Below are 23,891 nucleotides of genomic sequence, written 5' to 3' on the forward strand. Positions count from 1 at the left end.
ATGATGAAATATATAGAAAATGGCCGGGACAAAAAAATCAGTTTATATCCGTCCGTTCGTTATAAGTGTGTTCGTAATAATAAACGTAATTTACTGTACCTTTTTTCATAAAAAATAAAGCATGCGGTGTTTATCATTAAAAAAACAACAACTATCATACAACATAACAATATATCATATAAATAATTATTGAATCCATTATTTAGATATATAGCAAGGACAACATGCATGAATGAACGAACGAACGAACGAACGAACGAATGAATGGACGCATTTTATAACAAACAACAACACACTTGATTATTGACTTACTGTATGTTGTATATAGTTATAGCAGTTAATTTAGGAAATGTTCAATGGTCAATAGCATAAAATATTTGAACATTAATTGTTATAGAGCATGCAGAAAAAAAGCTTCAGTTAGATCATGATTACCGTATTCGACGTAATAAGCGCCCCGCTCTAATAAGTGCTCACGGCGACATTTGCTAATATATTGGCTGGTGAACAATCCCAATTAGCACCCCTTCCGATTGATCAATGTACACAAGACTTATTTATTCGCGTATAATACGCACTCGTGTGTTATATGCATCCTTAATTATGGGCTAATAATTTCTGGAAAAATATATCTGTCCTACATAAACACTTCAGGCTGTCAGCATAAACCACGAAAATTATCTTTCAACACTGTTTTTTCACCAAAAAAGCCCCCTATTTCTAATTTTGAGAGCGCCCTGGGCGATTATTAAGTCGAATACGGGAAGACGTTCGTTACATGTGTGTCATAACTGCATTTGTCTGCAAGTCACCTGAAACAAGAGAAAATAACAAACAGTTACATTGCTGTATCAAATAAGATCTTGATTTTATTTTTGTCCCAACATACATTTCTACTGCCAGATGGAAAAAATCATATCAGTACAACACGATATTCTAAATAATTCAGAAATGGTTTTGTAAAACGACACTATCATATACAATTGAATCTGTTTAAAATATTTGCCAATACCGGACCAAGTTTATAGTCCCAAATTCAAAACACTAGTTTATCAGCAATCAAACTTGGCCTAAACCGTGCTGATATTGTGGGGAAAATGACTAATTTATCAAGCAAATAACGCTCATAATCAGGATTAATGTTTCACGTATCCGGTAAGCTGTTCCAATCAATAAGCTATCACATATTATGAGCTATTGTTCAAATAACATGGTGATGAAACATAACATATATTGGCACACTTTCCGTGACTCAAGAACTTGCCAATATGATTACGACCCTTTTGCCCCCTAAAGAAGCCTCATTGGAAATAATTTGACCCATGTCGTCGTTTTTCCTAAACAAATATCATTGTGAAATTGTTTCCAAGTAATTTATGTGATATGAAATCTAGAAACTGATATTTCTTGGTCTTTGAAAAACAAACTGCACGTCTGATATGCACCAACTCTGCCTATTTAATGACACTACTTTTTGTGTTATGTTAGGAAATATCCCAACCACCTGGCTGGGCAGCTGCAAACATGTTCTGTTAGAAGCTGTATTTTTTAGAGTAACTTACTGACAAGCAACATACTGCTATTATGGTACAAGACATCTTTTTGATATTCTACATTTTTAGTCACTCACCTTGCATTAAGACACGAATACACTGTAAATAGTTCATTCTGGTGTTAAAAGGTTTTAAAGTTTCATGTTGACGTACCACTTGTTTATCTGATTACTTTTAGACTTGGCTAGGTGGGAATGGAACAATAATTACACTCTTACTTGCCAGTGATATTTGTTTGTGGTTTATAGTATATGTTACTTATAGAACATTTCTTTTCAAATACGATAGGATGGTTACAATGTGTAACTCGAGTGATTGTGTGTCATTATGCCGCGATACCGGAGGTCGTTCTTCATGTTTTCAACCAATGGATTGCCTTGCTTTAGACTCCATTATATCATCTTCCCGAGGCAAGGGTGTTAACTGACTATAAAAGTCCAGTTTCCACCCTTGTCGAACTAGGCAGGAATTATGGATTTATATCTTGGCTGGACTAACGAGACTATGCATAGTCCAATCAAAATCGCCTAACGAAATCGACATCCGGTTCGTCAACTGCCGTGCTGATTTCGGTCGATTGCATGATTTGCAAAGCATGTGTCCCGCCACCTCGGCGTCAACGGATATTTTCTAAATATTTTCATGTTTTCAATCAAGGCTCTTCTCGAAGTCAGGACCGTTTAATTACAATATATACTCAACAACAAAAGTTCCTGTGACACCAATATTTAAGTGTATTTTTCAAACAAGTAAAGTTTGGTTTTCAATATTGTAGTACATGTATTGAATCAAGTCACAAAAACGCAACTGTAACAGAAAAGCATGCATTCCATGCAAAAGTTGACTTTTATGCAAGCCCCATGCATTTCACTACCTAAGAATGGGTAAAAAAACATGTGCGTTAACGGGATTCCATATGCATTGTTTAGGATCGTGCTGACAACCACTCAGAAAAACAACAAAATTACGCAATTATTCAACATTACGAAATGCCACGCCTGTCCGAAAATGAGCGTCTGCGTGCCATTGGTATGCTTGAAGCAGGATCGAGTCATTGGATGTTTTGCAAGACAATTTAACGTCAACAGAAACACCATTTGGTGTTTATGGCAACGTTGGCAACAGACGAATGCAGTCAGAGACCATCCTCGGAGTGGCAGGCCACGCGTAACCAATAATCAACAAGACAACTGGATTCGAACAACACACCTTTGAAATCGATTCCAGCCAGCAACAGTGACTGCAAGAAGCACCCCTGGCCTTCGACGAATATCTTCACAAACCGTACGTCGTCGCCTCAGATGTGCAGGGATTGTCGCCAGAAGACCCGTCAGACGTCCCATTTTGAAAGGAAACCACAGTCAAGCACGTCTACAGTGGTGCAGACAGCGTCTACGCTAGACGGCCATGCAGTGGAGACAAGTTTTATTCACTGACGAGTCTCGTTTTCACCTCAGGCACAGCGATGGACGGATTCGAGTGTACCGACGTCGAGGTGAACGTTACGTCAATCATTGTGTCATGGAAGAAGATCGCTTCGGTGGCGGCAGCGTTATTGTATGGGATGGGATTTCAGCAAGACATAGGACCCGTTTGATAGTGGTAGAGGGAAATCTCAATGGACAGCGCTACCGCGACGAGATCATCGACCCTGTTGTTCAACCGTTTTTGCGTCGTCATGGCCCAGGCATTACCTTTCAACATGACAACGTCGGGGTCATATTTCTCGACTTATTCAGGAATCTCTTCAACAAAACAACCTGAATGTCATCCCCTAGCCGGCTCGCTCCCCTGATCTCTCACCAATCGAGCACGTGTGGGATGAGATGGATCGGCGCCTTCGACGTCAACCACGTGACCACAGACACTCCAGGAACTTCGAAACATGCTCCAGCAGATATGGACAGATATCCCACAGGACTTTGTGCGAAGCCTAGTCCATTCCATGAGACGAAGATGTGTTGCTTGCATCGCAACCAGAAATGGACACACACGCTATTGATTTGTAAATTGACATTTTGGCATGTTCATGTGTGGCAAATTAAACCATTGGAACACTTACAGGAGTCTTTTATCTGGTGCAAACCGAAATTGTTTCAGATTTGGTACAAAACATAACTTTGCATTAAATCTTATTCAATGTCACAGGATCGATCAGACCTTCCTGACTGTGCGCCGCATTTTGTTTGAAGCAAATGCAAGTGATAAGAGAAGTGGAATCTGATTGGTCAATAGGAGGGACATAGATGGGACACAACTCGCAATAGCCACTGGTGGCGCTACGATCGAGCCAAGAAATTCCAGCCTAGTTCGGCAAGGGTGGAAACTGGCCATATACATTCAGTTAACTCCCGTGCCTTGGGAAGATGCCACTTTACTAGTATATAAAGCGCAGTGACTTACCTGGAATGTTGCTGACCGCGACATAATCATTATAACATTATGTAAATTTACTTATAAAAAATCACCTTTATTGCGCCACGTGTTGTCTGTCGGTGTCTTTTCCTCCTTGGTTTCTTGTTGTATGTCACCGTGCACCATTTTCCGGAGATCAAAATGTAGCCACCTAAAATAACGCATACTAGTAAGTATACAGTGCAAGTAGGTATGTTCCTTTATTTCGTGAAAACTAGTTAAGCATCAGAGTAAAATGTTTGTGTGTACGAATTCACGTTTATCAGACCGGCACCAGGAAAGTACATATGCCACTCACAGCATGATGGCTTCAGCGATGACACACAGACCAGCGGCCAACAGGAAGCTGAACCCTGGGAAGAAAGCCAGGGATGCTGGGTAGAGTTCATTGAAGAGGAGGGATGCCAACATGCTTGCGATGCTTTCCACAGCAGCCACCACCCCAAACAGTCGTCCTTGCAACAGAAAGGCAGACAATCAGATGCTTAGCAATTGCATACATGTGTTTATATATATACTGAGAGGCAAGGAAAACGCATACCAAATTTAAACTTGCATATTTTTTATATTTCAAAGCATGTGGAAAGGATCATTGTGTGCAACAGGTCAGAGTCAGCGCTGAGACGGGAAATCGTCATGTGATAATGGCGTCACAAAAACGTCGTATGATGCTGGGGCCTGTACAGTCAATATGGAGAGTGACTCCCTCGGGCGGCCATGCAAGCTTGACGTCTACAGAGGATGGATGAACACAAGCAGTGGATGGATGGATGGAACTCTAAGGCTCCAGAAAGGTCTTCATCACTGCGTGAGGGCGTATATGATATCGAACACGATGACCAAGTTCTTCACATATGCTCGATTAGATTCATATCTGGTGTTCGAGAACTGCAAGACGGCCGCATGGTTCTTTCTTATGAATCTTGTGTAGTCCGGCCGGGGGTGATTGACGACGATGTACCAGTCTTTCTGTCGTCACACACTGTGCAACAGGACGAAGACGATCGCTCCCCCTTCCCGCTGCTCTGTAAACTAAAATGTGTCAAGCAACCCACCACTGACTGATTCCGCTATTCAGGGCACCGATGGGTTGCATCCTCTGATCATTCGTTGGACACGCATTGTAATGCCGACAATCTCTGCTTTTCAAGGTCATGGATACAGATGTTGCAAATAGACCATGTTCATTTATCCACTGCGTATCGTGTCCATGGTTTTGTCATATGGCCACGCTCAGACTCGGATTCGACCAAAATCAAACACCATAAACAGACACCCGTCATGCATTTTTTGCTTACCTTTTACTCACCGTTTGCGTTGGAGAACAGTCTTAAATTTACTCTTTAATTCATAAAACCGCATATGATTTCATTGCCTCTCTGTATATTTTGTAATAGGTCAAGTTCATTGGACATACTTGGATTGTGGTGTAACTAGAAGGTAAAAATAACCTCCATTTTCTTCTACAGTGAATATATATTAATTTACAAGTGAGTGAGTGAGTATAGCTTTTAGCAATATTCCAGCAATATCACGGCGGGGGACACCAGAAATAGACTTCACACATTGTACCTCTATCGGGAATCGAACCCGGGTCTTCGGCGTGACTAGGCTACCCGACCGCCCCTATTTATGTACTACATAATCCTAATCATTAATACAAAACTAACTATAATACAAAACGAAAACGAATTTGGTTTCCGTGCCATGCTGAAAAGAATTTAATTAATCATAGCGCCGCCCTGCACACCGTGCATACCATAATCTTAGACTGATCGTCTATGAAATGTAAACATGGATTCGGTTATCAACCTGTCTAGCCTTGCTATAGGCTACCTCGGTAGCTGTGACTAAACAGTTACTTTGTTCGGCCTGACTGCCGACATCAGATATGATATACGCCTTACCCTGTCCAGCTTGACCATCTAAAACAAATACGACATCATTAAAGGGGCACTGATCTAAAGCAATTCCCCGGGACTAGTTGTTGCCTTTGTTATTGTTTTTTCCCAGTGAGTACCCGGATGTATAGCAGATATCTAGACTAGTTCGCGACCTCTGCTGCGCCATTCGTAAGCGCATTAGTCACTTTTATGGGTAGTAATAAGGGCGTATGGTCATGAAATAGAGTTTTCGAGATAATAAGGAAATGTAGGTATCTTTGTGGGTAGCATCGGTAATGGTGACGAAGTTATGATAAGTCACTTGCTTGGTAATTGCTTGGCGATTGTGGCTATAAGTTTAGCCTGTTCCACTTTGCAGTGTGCATCAGATACGATCTGAGCGTTTCTCTGTTATAAAGCCTTGCTAACAACATTAGGCATGGGTTAGGCCTTACCCTTTTCAGCCTGGTTAATCACATCATGCCTTAGCTAAGGCTGGCTAACAATATCATAGTCTGGAATGGAAGTCGCAAATTAGAAACTGGTGACGCAACGTTTAAGAAAGCTGCTTTCTAAGTGGCTAACGTTGACGTCCTGTTAGTCATTGCCATTCGTCACTACTCGCCGCTTTCCGTAACCTGCAAGAAGCTTGTCCCGGAATAACGCGAGTTGGTCACGAATGAGTCATAGCTCGTGAAAGGTTGTTCTGATGTGACCTTTAATGGGATGTCCTCGGCGATAGCGTGAACTTGTATCTGATTTGAATGAGATTGAGGTAATCTAAGCAAGTGATTTATCCTGTTTTCTTTATTCAAAGCATTAATTGTTTATTTATTAAGCAAGTTTATCTCTGCAGCCGTTGTGATATGCAGCCACCAGCCGACTCGTCTTGCATCATAACACGGGCTGTGTATGGCGGGCAGATGACCACGGAATACGCTGATCACTGTGTCGGATTAACGAGACTGATTAATGAGTGATTTCGGTAATTCGTCGTAAATTAGGTGTGTCGGAGTCGGAGTGCGAGACTGTCGGATTAACGGGTCTGAATAGCACTGATTAAATCGGTTCCCATCATAAGTGTCGGATAAAGCCGATTGTCGGACTAACGAGACTTGACTGTACATTGCATGCCTTACCACGTTCAGTAGATATGATCTAAGTATGTTAAACACGATCTTCACCTTACCCCGTTCAGTTCACTGTTTGATCTTAGCCTTACCCTGTTCAGCCTGGCTGACCATACTGGACATCAGTGACCGAACAATAGCTGCTGGAAAGCCTTGAAACATGGCAAATATTACCACTGAAACATAAAATCATAATGTTAGGTCATGGATCAAATGCGAATACCTAACTTAAATGATTTTTGATGTTTATATACATAGATGTTTATAAATTCAACATCTGAAATGATATTCAGAACAATGCAATATCAACATGATTAGAGTCAAGCCCTGTAAACATATACGTGTTGAAAGTCACCTAGAAATACAAGCCATGTCCACGGGCTGAGACCAATCATCACCAGGCCGATGATCTTGGACACCAGGCCCCATAGTCCTAAAGTGGTGTCTCTCATCTTCCTGCATAGAGGCATAACTGTGACCAGGGTAAGACTGCGAGTGAAGTTCTCCAGACCCTTATAGTAACCGAACGTTGTTGAAGTCCAGCTGAGAGGAGCTCGCCTTGTGTACAGGAAAAGGACGTCAATTTCACCTGAAGAATAACCAGACATCAAATATGAACACCCACTTACTTGTTCAGGAAAAGGGTAAAGCATGTCCTGCCCTATCCGACGCACCGCCACTCACACAGTTCGCAGTTTACGAATCACGTTTGTTGCCTGATAGCGCATATCTTCCCGAGGCAAGAGAGTTAACTGACTGTAAAAGTCCAGTTTCCATCATTGCCGAACTAGACTGGAATTCCCGGGCTCGATCGTAGCGCCACCAGTGGCTATTACCAGTTATGTCCCTTCTGAACCTCTCCTATGGACCAATCAGATTCCACCTCTCGTATCACTTGCGTTTGCTTCACACAAAATGGCGGCGCCCAGTCAGGACGATCTGATCGATGATCAAGTTGTATATCGTGATAAAACGGGTCTTACATCGCGAAATGCATCAAATCACGTGAGCACCTTGATTAAAAAACATGAAAAGATTTGGAAAATATCTGCTGACAACGAGTTGGCGGTGCACATGCTTTGCAAATCCTGCAATCGACCGAAATCTGCATGACACTTTACGAACCGGATTTCGATTTCGGTGCGTGATTTTGATTAGACTATGCATAGACTCGTTAGTCCAGCCAAAATGTAACTCCATAATACCAGCCTTGTTCGGCAAGGTTGGAAACTGGACTTTTATAGTCAGTTAACTCTCTTGCCTCGGGAAGATGGATAGCGCACAGCAGTACCCCTGACATGCGATGGCGGTCTGTAAACAAACCAGACAACCATGCGATCGATGGACCAGAAAATCCAGTGACACGAAAGCGTATTTACTGATTTGGTTGAAAAGTAAACCATGGATTCACTCACATGATGTTCCAAGTTCAAGTATGACGAAGACAACAAGCAGAATGAAGATATAGAGATTTCTCTTCTCCTGCCTCTTCTTCATCACACAACGACCAGACTCCTTGATGGAGGACAGACACAAGTAAGCGCAGATGCCTTCACCCTCGGGTCTTGTGTTGGCTGTGATGTTCTCTAGACGTATGATAGCGTATAACATTCCTAAAAAGAAGCTTCCAGTTATGAACGCGAAGACGAATACGAAGCTTGTATTGTCCAGCATGACTCCTGATACAAACACCCCAACTGTTGCAGCAAAGAATGTCATGGACTCCAGGATCCCTATTCGCACCGTTTTATTGGCGGGATCAGCAATGTGCGTCACGTAGCTGTACACGGACATCAACAGAGCTGAAAAAGCACCGGACAACCCATTTACAGCAAACCCGATATACATGTATTCTTCTTTTATAGATGGAAAGATTGACATGATTAAGTAGGTGACGGAAGCCAACATTGCTCCACAACATGGGAGTATTACTGGCAGCTTCCGACCCATTTTATCACCCCAGGGTCCAAGAAAGAACACAACCATGAAGCATGACGGAACAAGTTCCACAACATTTTTCTTCAAAATCCAGTAGGACGTTTGTGACTGGACATAATCCTCTTCTGTTTTGTGGTCCTCCTGGAACGTCTTGTTCTGCAGACTGGTGCAGAAAGTCTCGTTGTAGCTGTTAATGCAGATCTTGTTGTACACAAAGGCCTGGAAGGTTGGGTATGTCAGAAAAGATCCGATCATGTAAAGAAACAAAACTGGTTCAACTGTTATGAGGTTCAGATCAAACTGCCGTCTGCCACATCTAATAACGGCCATTTTGCGTCCACAGAGAGTCATAAACCTGCGAAAGATAATATATTTCAATGATAAACAAGAAGATTGTTTTTGTCGATGTAATGTTACATAAATGTTGCTTATTCCATGTATTACTGACATAAAATTTGCAAACGGGTTGAACATCATCACCAGATATTTCCAAAGAATCATATTTCACTTCACTGTCAGCAAATATAGATGGCTAACAAAACGTCGAACAGCAAATTGAAAGATTAGAGTAAGTGTGTGAGTTGGGTTTAACGCTGCTTTTGACGGTATTGAGAGTATATCACGGCATGTCAGCTTAATGTGGGAGAAAAGCACGAGGCGATACAGGTCTCAGACGTTTACCACTTCGGTGAAACCCACGAGCACGGGTGTGGTGCTGACAAACCTAAAAACATAATCGGGGCGAACCGAGATTCGAACCCAGAATCATAATTTTATGGCGTGCGGGATGCAACTCTGCACAGCAACTTAGAGATGACGACACGTGTGACTGATGATGATATGCTAATCGTTGATAATACTTAAAGCCAATATACAAATGACAATAATATAACACGAATTCCGCAAAGACAAAATCCGTGCAGATTATTTGAGTGTAATTCGATTTAGCGATACCAATAAGTACTTTGCTATAAATAGTCGTAGTGAAAGATTAATGCGCAGCCTGGCCAGATATCTCTGTAAGCAAGCCGTAAAATAAACAAAACTATTTGGCCATGACATTATTATGCTGTACTCACGCAGTCGAGTGTACTTTCACAAACTTCCAGCTTTGCCGAAAAGTAGACCATCATTTGTCACTATGACATTTTCATTATTACCTGTGTGCTTCAATACCCGTGTGCTTCAATACCCGTGTGCTTCATTACCTGTGTGCTTCAAAACATGAGTGCTTCAATACCTGTGTACTTCAAAACGTGTGCTTCAATACCTGTATACTTCATTACCTGTGTGCTTCATTAGCGGTGTGCTTCAATACATGTGTGCTTCAAAACGTGTGCTTCAATACCTGAGTGCTTCATTACTTGTGTGCTTCAAAACCTGTGTACTTCAATACCTGTGTGTTTCAATACCTGTGTGCTTCAATACCTGTGTGCCATTTGGTATTCTTACTGTACATATAGCTTCGTCCAAGTATATGTGTGCTACTTGTTATCTATTACGTGTTGTTATTGTTAATCTGCTTATCACGAAATATCATGTATGTACACGTCTCGTCACATGGTTGTAGTCACACCAGCTTGATAACGTTGTGAGAATCAGCCTGGTTCCCTGGGTATGCTGCGCTGGCGCTTCACTGATCTGTGCATTCGTCACCACTCGCCCCTTTCCGTAACCTGCAAGAAGACTCGTCCCCCTATCGATGAATGTTATGTGCGAAAATACGACAAACCAATCAGAATGCGCGTATGATTTCAAGTTCTTCGTCAAAGAATCCATCAGAAATAATTTTTGATTTTACATATGTCTTGCATCTAAAAATATACTCAAGACACAGTTAAATGTGTTCAAGCATACTGTATAACTTCGCATATCTCGATGTGCTTTAAATTGCACCTGAAATATATATAATATATGGGGAAAGATATGTGAACCATTACGCAACGAGTTGACAATTGTTTTAGGTATGCCCGTTTGCGCTAAGACGGAACCCGGTCGCAAAAATGGCCATGAGAGGGGCACGAGTCGCTTTTCGGCTTGTCCCGGAATAACACGAGTTGGTCACGAATGTGATCTGTGTAGCGCCAGCGCAGCATACCCAGGGAACCAGGCTGTGTAACAATTTACATCTAAACGTCGCTACATGCAATAAACCAAACTTTGTTATCCATAAAGTTGTCTTATGTTTTCTTATTAACTCGCTAACTTCTGTAAAGTCAATCAAACAGTTTTATATAAAACATATTTTGTTTTAAATTTTCAGGGATAATACTTATTTCATGAAATAGGGCTACTATTCAAAAATACTTCCTGAGGTCTCATTTTAAAGATTTTTTACTTTCTCCCAGAATCAATTAGCACGTCGCCCCTAAAAAAAACAGGGGAGACAACTCTCAAAATTTCAGATAACTTACCATTCATCACCACTCGCCCCTTTCTGTAACCTAAAAGAAGAGTCGTCCCCCTCATTCGTGACCAACTCGTGTTATTCCGGGACAAGCCGAATAGCAGGTTACGGAAAGGGGCGAGTGGTGACGAATTTCGTCCCCCTTTCGATGAATGTTATGTGCGAAAATACGACAAACCAATCAGAATGCGCGTATGACTTCAATTACTTCGGCCAAAGAATCCCTCAGGAATAATTTTTGATTTTACATATGTCTTGCATTTAAAATATACCCAAGATACATTTAAATGTGTTTAACAATACTGTATAATAATGGAAGTCCCAATATGTTTTCAGTAGCATTCAGGAATACATATGATAAATGGGGGAAATATACGTGAATCATTACGCAACGAGTTGTCAATTCTTTTAGCGATGCCCGTTTGCGCTTAGACGGAACCAAGTCGAATAAATGGCCACGAAAGAGGCACGAGTTGCTATTCGGCTTGTCCCGGAATAACACGAATTGGTCGCGAATGATAACTTACCTCAATGCTCTTTATTCAGGTGTGTTTGTTGGACATCGGCCCATATTACATTGTTACAGCAATTACAGCCGTTTGTCTGCAAGAGCGAAGATGACTAACATGAAAGATAAACAATGTTTCTTATTATAACAGGATTGGTGAATGACACTAATGTGTTAAATTTATACAGGGATGGATATGTAAAATATTTATCAGAAATATAAATTTTACGTAGGTTATCATAAGCAGTACATGTCAATAGGAAATGGTATTCGTTTTCTATGTATCCACAGGAGCACATTTCACAAAGTCTGGGGCTTCTACGGCTTATTCGTATACAGTGGGTGATGAGTACGGTTTTACGCCGCTTTTAGCAATATTCCAGCAATATCACGGCGGGGGACACCAGAAATGGGCTTCACACATTGTACCCATGTCGGGAATCGAACCCGGGTCTTCGCCGTGACGAGCGAACGCTTTAACCACGTCACACACACACACACACACACACACACACACACATACATAGATACATGCAATTATGTATTTAAAATAAGAAGCTATCTGATCATGCATTAAACAGCAATAATAATAATACCAAGTAAACCCTCACCTATCACAATGAGCAGAACCGTAGATGTGTTATCTGGTCGTGAAACAATTGTAATGTGCTCTGACCCCGACCCGCGAGGAGACCCTGCTTGGTCCATGTGTGGCCAGGTTATCACAGAGGGTTTGCTTTGTAAATAATGGCTTCCAAAACAAACACATCCCATAATCACTACGAGTGAGTGAGCGAGAGAGTGAGGGTTGGTTGGTTTGTTGTTTTACGCCGCACTCAGCAGTATTCCAGCTATATGACCACGGTCTGTAAATAATCGGGTCTGGACCAGACAATCCAGTGATTGATATCATGAGCATCGATCCACGCAATTGGGAGTGATGACATGCATCAACCAAGTCAGCGAGCCTGACCGACCGATCCCGTTAGTCGCCTCTTACGACAAGCATAGTTCCTGGATCTTCACGGGTCTAGAGGGAGGGAGGGAGGGTGGGTAGGTGTGGGTGAGTGAGTGAGTGAGTGAGTGAGTGGGTGGGTTGGTGATTGAGTGATTGAGTGAGTGAGTGAGTGAGTGAGTGAGTTATTGTCACATCCGCAGAATTCAAGCCATATCGTGACATACGCTTAGTTAAAACAACAAAGTCAAATTACCCACTGATGTAGTGTTATACTCCAGGAGTAGGAATTATATGGAAAGTAATAAACCGAGAGAAATTAAGCTAGGAAGGGTGCCTGCATTTTGGTTATCCCAAATATGTGAATTCCACATAAACTTACCAGAACAGGCACTATTTTTAGATATACCACTGAACACACACGCAATCATCCACACGAAGAGTGAGTGAGTGAGTTGGGTTGAACGCCGCTTTCAACAGTATTCCATTTATATCGGCGTGTCAGCTTAATGTGGGAGGAAAGCCCGAAGTGATGCAGGTCTCAGATGTTTACCACTTTGGTGAAACCTACGAGCACGGGTATGGTGCTGACAAACCTAGAAACATAATCGGGGCGAACCGGGATTGGAACCCACAATCATAGGTTTCTGAAGTGCCCAAGGGACGCAACTCTGCACAGCGAATCGCTGCGCCTCAGACGACTGGGCCACCCGTGCCCTTTCCACACGAAGAAACCACACGACTGCGGTTCGTCAGCCAGAAGACTACGATCGCGTTCTGTTAGACATTTACTAAAACTTGGTTGACCTGCTAAATATTGAGCAAGTTAAAAAAATTAAGATCATTTAAAAATATTACTGCTGAAATGATTAAATAGTATGACATGTACATGTATGCACTGTTTATGTTATATAAATAAATATTCTGACACATGTCGACATATGTTATACATGTTAACATGTGAAAATAAAATAATTCTAATTTTGTCATTCAGTGATTTTGTATTTGAATGTTGTAAGACTGGACAACTTGAGGATAAGTCAAACTGGCAGCGTAATAGCTGCTTACTGGACCATTAACTTTGTTGTATAGGACTGCGGCGATTTCAGCATGTAGGTATTTTGTGAGGATACCTGAATATTACCACCCAAAGGGGGTATTTTCAGGGCAAAGTGACATTACACACGCATGTTTGGACCAAACAGTCTTTGGTGAGGTGAAATGGGTTTTAACGTCGCGTCAAAGATTATTGCACATATATAGCGACGTGCATTGACGTGTGTGTGTGTGTGTGTGTGTGTGTGGCTGCTTGTACTAGTCCGGACTGATGCCGATTTATAGTGCTAGCTCACTGAGATACCATGCCGCAGTTTAACATGAACAACAGCATACTGACTCCGAGCCGACCAGTCCTTGTTTTAGCCCCTTAATGCCGAGCGCCAGACAGGATAACAACAAGTACCATCTTTTAACGTCTTTTGGTATGAAGGGGCCGGGGATCGACACCCGGACCTTCCGCTCTCCGGTCGGACGCTCTACCATAAGACCACGGAGACGGAGTCTTTGAAGTTAAAGTTTGAAGTTTAAAGTGATTTAGGTTAACGTCGCTTTGAACAGTATTCAAGTTGTATCATGGCGTGTCTACGGGTACGGTGCTTACAACCCTATAAACATTATCGGCCCCGGCAAACTGGTATTTGAACTTACGGTGGCAAGTTTCTGGCCTGGTCAAGGGACACAACTCCGCACAGCAAATAGCGGCGCGACAAACGATTGAGCCTCTCATGGCCCCATCATTTTAAATGGCTTGTTTGTTTGTTGTTTAATGCCGCACTCAGCAATATTCCAGCTATATGACGGCGGTCTGTAAATAATCGATCAGACAATCCAGTGATTGACATCATCAGCATCGAGCCACGCAATTGGGATCGATGACATGCATCAACCAAGTCAGCGAGCCTGACCACCCGATCCCGTTAGTCGCCTCTCACGACAAGCATAGTCACCTTTAAACGGCAAGCATGGGCTGCTGAAGACCTATTCTACCCCGGATCTTCACGGGTCCTTTAAATGGTTGAATAGAATGAATGCACGTTTTGGTCTGCCATGCCTTTCTCAAAAGCTATGCTCATACTTGAAGCTGACCCTACCATACTAGTCTTTGAAGTTAATCATCACTTTAGTTCAAAATTATATTTCCTGTCATTTCAGTCGTTACATATACATATACCACGGTAATGTTCGCCAATAAATGCTTGTTATGACACCAAAGCATACAGAGACATGGTACAAGTGGGATCAATCTTAACTTTTTAAAGGTGTAGTTAATATGACATGTGCAGATCCTCATTTACTTAGTAGAGCCCTGGCAAGATTTCAATCCGCATGACTTGCCTTTGCAAGTGTTTGTGATGAATACCACTGGTGGGTCAGGATACATTCACCTTTTCGCGAACACCAGGCCCCGGGATCATGAAAGTGGTCTTACCTCAAATTTTGTTAAGCACGAAGTTTGTCTTAAGTTTATAAGATTTTGCTTACAGTCTTAGCAAAATCTTAGCTAAGTCTAAGTCTTAATCATAAGAGTTAAGACAAAATATGGTCTTAAGTTGGTTTCATGATCCCGGGGCCTGGTATCACACTATTTGATGATTCATAAACACATGCTTATGATATAGTCGGAATTGTACAATGAACTGTTTTTAGTTGAGATTTTAAACAGATGATAATTGGAGTATTAGGGGGTATTTTATGTATGATTATTTGTTTTGATACATTGCTGTGACAACGTAGAGTCTATAAATGCTAGCGTCATTAACACTTTTTTCACATTACGTTTAGAGAAGAAACCCAACCCCTTTCCTTAAAGGGCAAGTGAAGTCAACATTAGCAACATAGCAGATACTTTAAGCCATACTTAATCACAAATGCTTGACCAAAATTAAATTGAAATCATGTAAAAGAGACGATAACAAACGACAGGTAAAATCGTCCCTCAAACGAAAAATTCTGCCACTGAGGGGAATCCCCTTACTGGTGTTAAAACAGGTTCGATGTTTGAGATGCTGCATCGAGCCAGCACCCAGTCTGCCTGGTGGTTTATTGAAGGTCCAAGTGCATGGGTGGCCCAGTCGTCTAAGGCGCCACGATTCGCTGTGCAGTGTTGCGTTCCATGGGCACGCCAGAAGCTTATGATTATGGGTTCGAATCTCGGTTCGCACCGATTATGTTTCTAGGTTTGTCAGCACCATACCCGTGCTCGTGGGTTTCAGTGAAGTGGTAAATGTCTGAGACCTGCATCACTTTGGGCTTTCCTCCAACATTAAGCTGACACATTGCGATATAACTGGAATACTGTTAAAAGCGGTGTTAAACCCAACTCACTCACTCAATTATTGAGGGTCCTACTTGTCCTGCACCTATTGTTATAGGTATAATTTCCCCCGAGTGTGGTGATCGGGTAGATAAACCCATACTTTATTGGAACAAATAACAGGTAGATAAACATGTACATTATTTATCGATGTGTCACGACCGAGATCTTTTAAGGAAATAACTTTCATATGATGTATGGTATATCCAAATGTTTGAACTTTTATTTCAATCTTTGCCAAAACATATTCCAGCCTTTTCTCAAATTGTCCAACAGAGCTCCTTCATAAGATCTGCAAGGGGAAGGTTGTATGACTGTGTGCTCCTCTGCAACATCACCAAAGAAAACCATATATTCACCGTTTCCTACAATATAACTGCATATCTCAACTGAGCTGGGTAGATTATTGCAAATGCAAAAATGACAACCAACTAATTTATAAAACATTGTTTTATTTACAAAAATACATTCAAATCAATGAAAGTTCATCAACCTTTCTCTAACATCTCACCCTCTGCAGCAACTTGGGAGACGGACATCTTGTTAAGATCTGTGGTTGCCTGGCTTATATCAGGCCCAGCTTCATAACTCATATAGTCCTTAATTTCACTATCATCCTCTGGCTTTGGGATCAGTGAAGCTACCTGTCTTGGCATATCGGTCAGTGGTGAGTCTGTTCTTCGTGGGGAGTCAAGTGTACATGGCTCCTCATCATCGAAGTACCGCTCCTCCTCATCCTTCCCTAAGGTTTCCAGGGAATCATAGTCAGCATTCTTGTCCACCTGGCTGGAGAATCAAATAACATTGGTCACAGGTGAACTTGTCTACCTGACTGAGGTATCAAATAACATTGGTCATAGGGGATCTTGTCTACCTCACTGAGGTATCAAATAACATTGGTCACAGGTGAACTTGTCTACCTGACTGAGGTATCAAATAACATTGGTCACAGGTGAACTTGTCTACCTGACTGAGGTATCAAATAACATTGGTCACAGGTGAACTTGTCTACCTGACTGAGGTATCAAATAACATTGGTCATAGGGGATCTTGTCTACCTCACTGAGGTATCAAATAACATTGGTCACAGGTGAACTTGTCTACCTGACTGAGGTATCAAATAACATTGGTCACAGGTGAACTTGTCTACCTCACTGAGGTATCAAATAACATTGGTCACAGGTGAACTTGTCTACCTGACTGAGGTATCAAATAACATTGGTCACAGGTGAACTTGTCTACCTGGCTGGAGAATCAAATAACATTGGTCACAGGTGAACTTGTCTACCTCACAGAGGTATCAAATAACATTGGTCAGAGGAGATCTTGTCTACCTGACTGAGGTATCAGATAACATTGGTCATAGGGGATCTTGTCTACCTGACTGAGGTATCAAATAACATTGGTCATAGGGGATCTTGTCTACCTGACTGAGGTATCAAATAACATTGGTCATAGAGGATCTTGTCTACCTGACTGAGGTATCAAATAACATTGGTCAGAGGAGATCTTGTCTACCTGACTGAGGTATCAAACAACATTGGCATTTTTGTCAACCTGTCCTTGCTCACTGCAGTATTAAATCTTATCGTCTTTTTGTTGGCTACCTTGCGGTAGTATTAAACAACATAGTTGGTGTTCTTGTCTACCTGAATGGTACTGTAAATCTTGAAATTAACATGAGCATGGATTAAATTCGAAAAATGTGAGTGGTCTTTGCTCGCATTAATTAACTTCGCATTTATGTCTCTAAATGACTATCAACAATAACAAGGCCTCGCTGCACACTTTGGATAGTGGAAATACCAACTTGAATATAAACACAAACACATTTTTTTTAGCAGCAGTTGTAACAAGTATATATAATAGTGCCATTCAAAAAATAGGAACATAATGGGCATCCAGTGAGTTATCTCTGCTGGGGTCAAGAGTTCTACCCACTCGTGTCAAGCTTGTTGACACCTTCTCAGCATACCAATCAGTGAACCGTTGTTGGTTTTATTATTTTATTGCCTTCCGAACGTCCTTAACGCAGTCAACAGAGTAAACATATAAACTGTTTGATGTTCTTAGGAAAACACTCTTTATTGTTTTTTTTATGGAAGTGCTCTACTCAGCACTAATAAGTGGTGTTTTTTGCTGTTTGACTGGATTAAGTTAAGGATATGTATCATTCCACTGGGGATGGGGTGGTGGGGTCGCATTGATTATGAGTCACATTTTTGGCTAGGGTTCAACAATCGTATTAATTGGAGATGCATTAATTTCCACATTTACAGTGAGTGAGTGAGTTGGATTTAACTCCGCTTTTAACAGTATTCCAGTTATATCACGGCGTGTCAGCTTAATGTGGGAGGAAAGCCCGAAGTGATGCAGGTCTTAGACGTTTACCACTTCGGTGAAACCCACGAACACGGGTATGGTGCTGACAAACCTAGAAACATAATCGGGGCCAACCGGGATTCGAACCCATAATCATAGGTTTCCGGCATCCCCAAGGGACGCAACTCTGCACAGCGAATCGCGGCGCCTTAAACGACTGAACCACCCGTGCCCCCCACATTTACAGAAATCAAATTACAAAGTATGGCATTTTTGTCTACCCCGCAGAACACAGAAGTAATGTTGCCTGATATTGTTGATCGAACACTTATACCATACTTGACATAATAAGCGCAAAGGGCATTCTCAAAATTGGAAATAGAGGGCTCTTATTAGAATAAAATTTTTGTGAAAAAAAGTTGAAAGATCATAAATTTTGTGGTTTATGCTGACAGCCTGAAATGTTTATGTACAACAGATATATTTTTCCAGAATTTAATTGCACATAATTAAGGGTGCATATAACACATGAGTGCGTATTATACACGAATAAATAAGTCTTGTGTACATTTATCAGTGGGAATGGGTGCTAATTGGGATTGTTCACTAGCCAATATATTAGCAAATATCGCCGCGGGTGCTTATTAGAGTGGGGCACTTATTACGTCGAATACGGTAAACATAATTCCTTTTGCAAAATATGAAGTAGGTTAAACAAATGTTAAACCCAAAAAACAACAGATAGCCTTTCGTAATTATCACTCCAGATAGATTCCATATTGGCATATTGTAATTTGTAAGGATGAAAACTAGTCAAACGTGGATCAAATACGCCAGGAATATACGCTCTTTTGAATAACTGTTACCATACCAATTTATTGTCTATTTATTCTCAAAAAAATGTTCTTCAAAACATCATTACACTTCTGTTTACCATATTGGGCATTACCTTCCCTTCAAATGGGGGGCGTTCGGGTAGCCTAATGGTTAAAGCGTTCCCTCGTCACGCCGAAGACCCGGGTTCGATTCCCGACATGGGTACAATGTGTGAAGCCCATTTCTGGTGTCCCCCGCCGTGATATTGCTGGAATATTGCTAAAAGCGGCGTAAAACCATACTCACTCACTCACTCCCTTCAAATGGGAATACGTCATATCTTGTCAGCAGCAAATGGATTTTGGCACCAAACTCTAAAAAAAGCATTCCTTGAATAATTGGCGGCACAATATCATATCAGTATTCGAAAATTCTATAAATTAGCCGAAATGTACTTATTGGTTTTAAAAAATGTGTCTGGTACTGACCCGTTCTGAAACTGACCAGGGCCCCGTTCCACAAAGCGAAACACTAAGACAATCGTAACTCACATACTTTAACATAGGCTTACGACAATCGTAGCGCTACGATCGCTTTGTGGAACGAAACCCTGTACTGTATTCCTGTGGTTGAAAAATTATCTCTTGTTGTTGGCATTATGATATTTAGGAGACGCCACGCTATTATTCTCCTACCTGTAGTCAAAGTCCCGGTCTTTCCCTGACATGAACCTCTCCTGCATGATCTGCAGAAACTCCGATTTTAGCATCTGTTTCTCAACATCAGAGATCTTTAGTTTCTTCTTTTCTTCTGGCCCGAAGTCTGCCTCCTCATCTTCCCCGCTACTCTCCATCTCTGTAATACAGCACTAGAAATCATGTCTTGTAACCATGGTAACAGGGTCATCATTTCATAAGTTCCTGATATTGATTCGTCTTGACAAATGAATTGTCTTATCATGCTTTCTAGTATCATCAGGATTAGGCCACCAAAATTGTATTAAAAAGTATGCCAAAAATGAGAATTACAATACAAAAATTGTGGTGAATTGCCAAATTTCTGGATCTGCTACTGACCTCATACCTACAATTAGGGCAATAGGTATAGGTAACCTTTGATCAATAATATTCGAGGGATCCATTCTACTATTTCTAGTGATATGGATAAATGCCAGTCAGATATTTTATCTTATAACTATGCATAGATGTTGTTTTTTAAAATGCGGTTGCTATTTTTATGTAAAATAAGACATTCAGAAGGACAGCCATAAGGCTCTGTAGCTCACCTGAATTTTTCTAGAATATTTGCAAACATCATAGACACAGATTGTCACAGGCATACAACAACAAAATAAACAATTTGCAAAAACAGTTGCATATGGAGCATCTTGACTCTTGCTACTTTAAATTACACATTAAGATAAAAATGAATTTCCTGAGAAGAGGGTCAATAAACATTTTTCAACATGATTGCCACATCACCTACAACAGTACTTGAACATGCCGAAAGCTTATGGTAAAAGTTCTGGTATGTGTGGATTATCACATCCTTACTACGTGTTTGGATGGGGCCATATCTGAGCATCTTCCCGAGGCAAGTGAGTTAACTGACTATAAAAGTCCAGTTTCCACCCTTGCCGGACTAGGCTGGTATTATGGAGTTACATTTTGGCTGGACTAACGAGTCCATGCATAGTCCAATCAAAATCGCGCACCGAAATCAAAATCTGGTTCGTAAAGTGTCATGCACATTTCGGTCGACTGCAGGATTTGCAAAGCATGTGCACCGCTAACTCGTTGTCAACAGATATTTTCTAAATCTTTTCATGTTTTTAATCAAGGTGCTCACGTGATTGGATGCACTTCGCGATGTAAGACTCGTTTTATCATAATATAGATCTTGATTATCGATCAGATTGTTCAGACTGGGCGCCACCGTTTTGTTTGAAGCAAACGCAAGTGATACGAGAGGTTGAATCGGTCAATAGGAGAGGCATAGAAAGGACATAACTCGTAATAGCCACTGGTGGCGCAACGATCGAGCCCAGGAATTCTAGCCTAGTTCGGCAAGGGTGGAAACGTGACTTTTAAAGTCAGTTAACTCTCTTGCCTCGGGAAGATGTATCTGAGTGATTCTCACCTTCTTCCTCCTCACTGTCTTCTTCCTCTTCTTCCTGACACTCCTGGAATGAGACACTGATAATGAATTCAACATGCTAAAAGTGATGACGATTTCAAATTTAAAAAGTTAAACATCTTAAAATAAATTCATTGTGGCTTGAGATGGTAAGGATACAAGGTATCAGTGTCAAAATGAATGAAAATGTGATAGAAAAGAAGAAATAGCTTTAATGATCATTAAATAGCTAGTGATTCTGTGGCTAAACAAGCCTTTGTTTTTGTGTATGTTTCCATAAAGGAAAAACTAAAATAGGCCATGCCAACTAACAGACTACTGTTTCCTCCTAATAGTGAGTGAGTGATTTGGGTTTAATGCCGCTTTTAACATTATTCCAGTAGTATTGCGGCATGTGAGCTTAATGTGTGAGGAAAGCCCGAAGTGATGCAGGTCTCAGACGTTTACCACTTCGGTGAAACCCACGAGCAAGGGTATGGTGCTGACAAACCTAGAAACATAATCGGGGCGAACTGGGATTCGAACCCACAATCACAGGTTTCTGGCGTGCCCAAGGGTTGCAACTCTGCACAGTGAATCGCGGCGCCTTAGACGACTGGGCCACCCATGCCCCCTCCTCCTAATAGAAAGAGCAGGACTTGTGTGACATTATTGTGTTGAACGATGTCACCGATTCCGTCCTCATGCCCACAGCTTATTGTGTGTTAATGATTAAATAAGCAGCCTGTGAAAATGTTAACATATTTAATTCATTAATAAAAATTGACTTCAGTATGTTTTTGCATAAATTTATGGAGTTATAAATGTAAAAAAACTGGTGTCCACACTTTGCGTAAATCTGCTATTAATATTTATTAATAAGAATTAACTTCAATACGTTATAAATGTAAAAACCGGTGTGCACATTATCTGGATTTACAGAGTTTGCACACCATTCTTTACATTTATAATTCCAGAAAATTTAAATCAGATTAGCATGATTAGAAAGCTCTGATCATGCTGAAAGGTTTCTTGATAAATGAATTACCGTATTCGACATAATAAGCGCCCAGGGCGCGCTCAAAATTAGAAATAGGGAGCTCTTATTAGGATATTATTTTGGTGGAAAAAAACAGAGTTGAAAGATAAATTTCGTGTTTTTACAGACTGAAACTAGCCCATAACTAAGGGTGCATATAACACACGAGTGCGTATTATACGCGAATGAATAAGTCTTGTGTACATTGATCAATCGGAAGGGATGCTAATTGGGATTGTTCACCAGCCAAAATATTAGCAAATGTCGCCGTGGGCGCTTATTAGAGCAGGGCGCTTATTACGTCGAATACGGTATTATTCTATGGATCACTTGTTACCTCTGCCTCCTTCTGCCTGGCATACAGTGCATTTTCCTCTATCTGGTCAATGTGTTTCAGCAGAATGTTCGAAAACCTCAGATCAGTTTTATCCACTTTAGTCTGTATTTCTTCATCCGTCAGGAAGTTGCCGACCATCTGTTCGTATAGCAATGGGTCCCGCCACTTCATTTCCTCCTCACTGAAGTATTCTCCCAGACTCAGCAATTCCTGCATGGCAGCATATCGCCTATTTTTCACTACCTTTTGGTTGTGAACTTTGTCTTGTTGTTTCAAAATTTCTTTCAAATAGAAGTCGATTTCATAATCACCTTTAAAGTCAACAAAATATTCTACATCTTCTGCCGCAAGAAACTGACCAAATCGGGCCAAAAACATGGCTGGACCTTTTGAAAGAACTTCAGTTGCAATTTGTACTTTATCTTCATATGATAAATCAGGCTCTCCTCTTTGTTGGTGTTTGAAATGAGCGTCTGACATGGCAACACGTGAGATCATATTCGATTTCAGTTCATCAAGCTTTTCTCCACATCTACCGCCATCAGAACTGCCTTCGTTACGAATTCCTTCATTTGTTGCCTCGTTGATGGCCTCATCAACATATTCATCAGAATTGTCATCAACATCCATTTTTATTTAGATGTAACGAGCGTGCAATAGAGACAAGACTAACATGTAGCAGTGTGGTCATGCAAGCTTTTACATCTTTACCGAGTTCTCTTCTCTCTCAAAACGTAAACACAACCATGGTGGTCGCCATGTTTGATTTCCGTAAAATACGGACAATTTTCAGGATTTACGTACGGCACAAAAACAAAAGGAAACGGATATAGAGTATAAGGATAAGCGTTAAAATCACCATTTGAAGAATAATTGCAGTCTCTCCTTGTTCAACTAGTTTTGCTTTGTAATCGTATATAAATCCTCCTGCATGTCATGAATTTGAAATCAAGACATGCTGAGGTCCACATGCAGAAGAGTTAAGGGTTTCTAGGTACGTTTGAAATTGGCTATTGAATGGACTATTTCCAGAAATGTATTTATTCATGACAACGAACAATTCCGGTCACAGGCCCCTGAAGCAGGATAGTGATATAACT

The 23,891-nt window shown here is 41.1% G+C and overlaps 2 protein-coding genes across 6 annotated transcripts; both read right to left on the minus strand.

The window, feature by feature from the left end:
- Window positions 1–637: 637 nt before the first annotated feature.
- On the minus strand, window positions 638–11,932 carry LOC124151135 (solute carrier family 46 member 3-like). 5 transcript variants are annotated; one of them, XM_048403146.1, is made up of 7 exons: window positions 11,854–11,932; window positions 8,397–9,274; window positions 7,337–7,570; window positions 7,074–7,157; window positions 4,267–4,423; window positions 4,022–4,119; window positions 638–812 (listed from the first exon to the last, which is right to left on the minus strand). In XM_048403146.1, the coding sequence occupies exons 2-7, from the start codon at window positions 9,268–9,270 to the stop codon at window positions 775–777; spliced, it is 1,485 nt and encodes a 494-aa protein (XP_048259103.1). In that variant the 5' UTR covers window positions 9,271–9,274; window positions 11,854–11,932; the 3' UTR covers window positions 638–774. The 5 variants fall into 5 exon arrangements, with proteins under 5 accessions (XP_048259103.1, XP_048259102.1, XP_048259101.1 ...); XM_048403145.1 differs by lacking the exon at window positions 11,854–11,932 and adding an exon at window positions 10,316–10,466; XM_048403144.1 differs by lacking the exon at window positions 11,854–11,932 and adding an exon at window positions 10,268–10,466.
- Window positions 11,933–16,597: 4,665 nt separating this feature from the next.
- Window positions 16,598–23,563, minus strand: LOC124151134 (coiled-coil domain-containing protein 97-like). The gene is made up of 4 exons (XM_046523478.2): window positions 22,792–23,563; window positions 21,440–21,482; window positions 19,996–20,155; window positions 16,598–16,948 (listed from the first exon to the last, which is right to left on the minus strand). The coding sequence occupies exons 1-4, from the start codon at window positions 23,419–23,421 to the stop codon at window positions 16,651–16,653; spliced, it is 1,131 nt and encodes a 376-aa protein (XP_046379434.2). The 5' UTR covers window positions 23,422–23,563; the 3' UTR covers window positions 16,598–16,650.
- Between the last annotated feature and the right edge of the window lie 328 nt (window positions 23,564–23,891).

This window comes from Haliotis rufescens, unplaced genomic scaffold, assembly GCF_023055435.1.
Source record: "Haliotis rufescens isolate VD_foot unplaced genomic scaffold, xgHalRufe1.0.p SCAF_3, whole genome shotgun sequence".
Classification (NCBI taxonomy): Eukaryota; Metazoa; Mollusca; class Gastropoda; order Lepetellida; family Haliotidae; genus Haliotis; species Haliotis rufescens.

Bases quoted from the DNA above. Each gene is read 5' to 3' on its own strand.
- LOC124151135 (XM_048403141.1), bottom strand. From the start codon at position 10,378: ATGTACAGTAAGAATACCAAATGGCACACAGGTATTGAAGCACACAG. The intron at 9,275-10,331 runs GTATTGAAACAC...TATCTTTCGCAG, and splicing joins ACAGGTATTGAAGCACACAG to GTTTATGACTCTCTGTGGAC. The intron at 7,158-7,336 runs GTGACTTTCAAC...TTTATGTTTCAG, and splicing joins GACATGGCTTGTATTTCTAG to TGGTAATATTTGCCATGTTT.
- LOC124151134 (XM_046523478.2), bottom strand. From the start codon at position 23,421: ATGGATGTTGATGACAATTCTGATGAATATGTTGATGAGGCCATCAAC. The intron at 21,483-22,791 runs GTAACAAGTGAT...GTCTCATTCCAG, and splicing joins CCAGGCAGAAGGAGGCAGAG to GAGTGTCAGGAAGAAGAGGA. The intron at 20,156-21,439 runs GTGAGAATCACT...GCTGTATTACAG, and splicing joins AGACAGTGAGGAGGAAGAAG to AGATGGAGAGTAGCGGGGAA.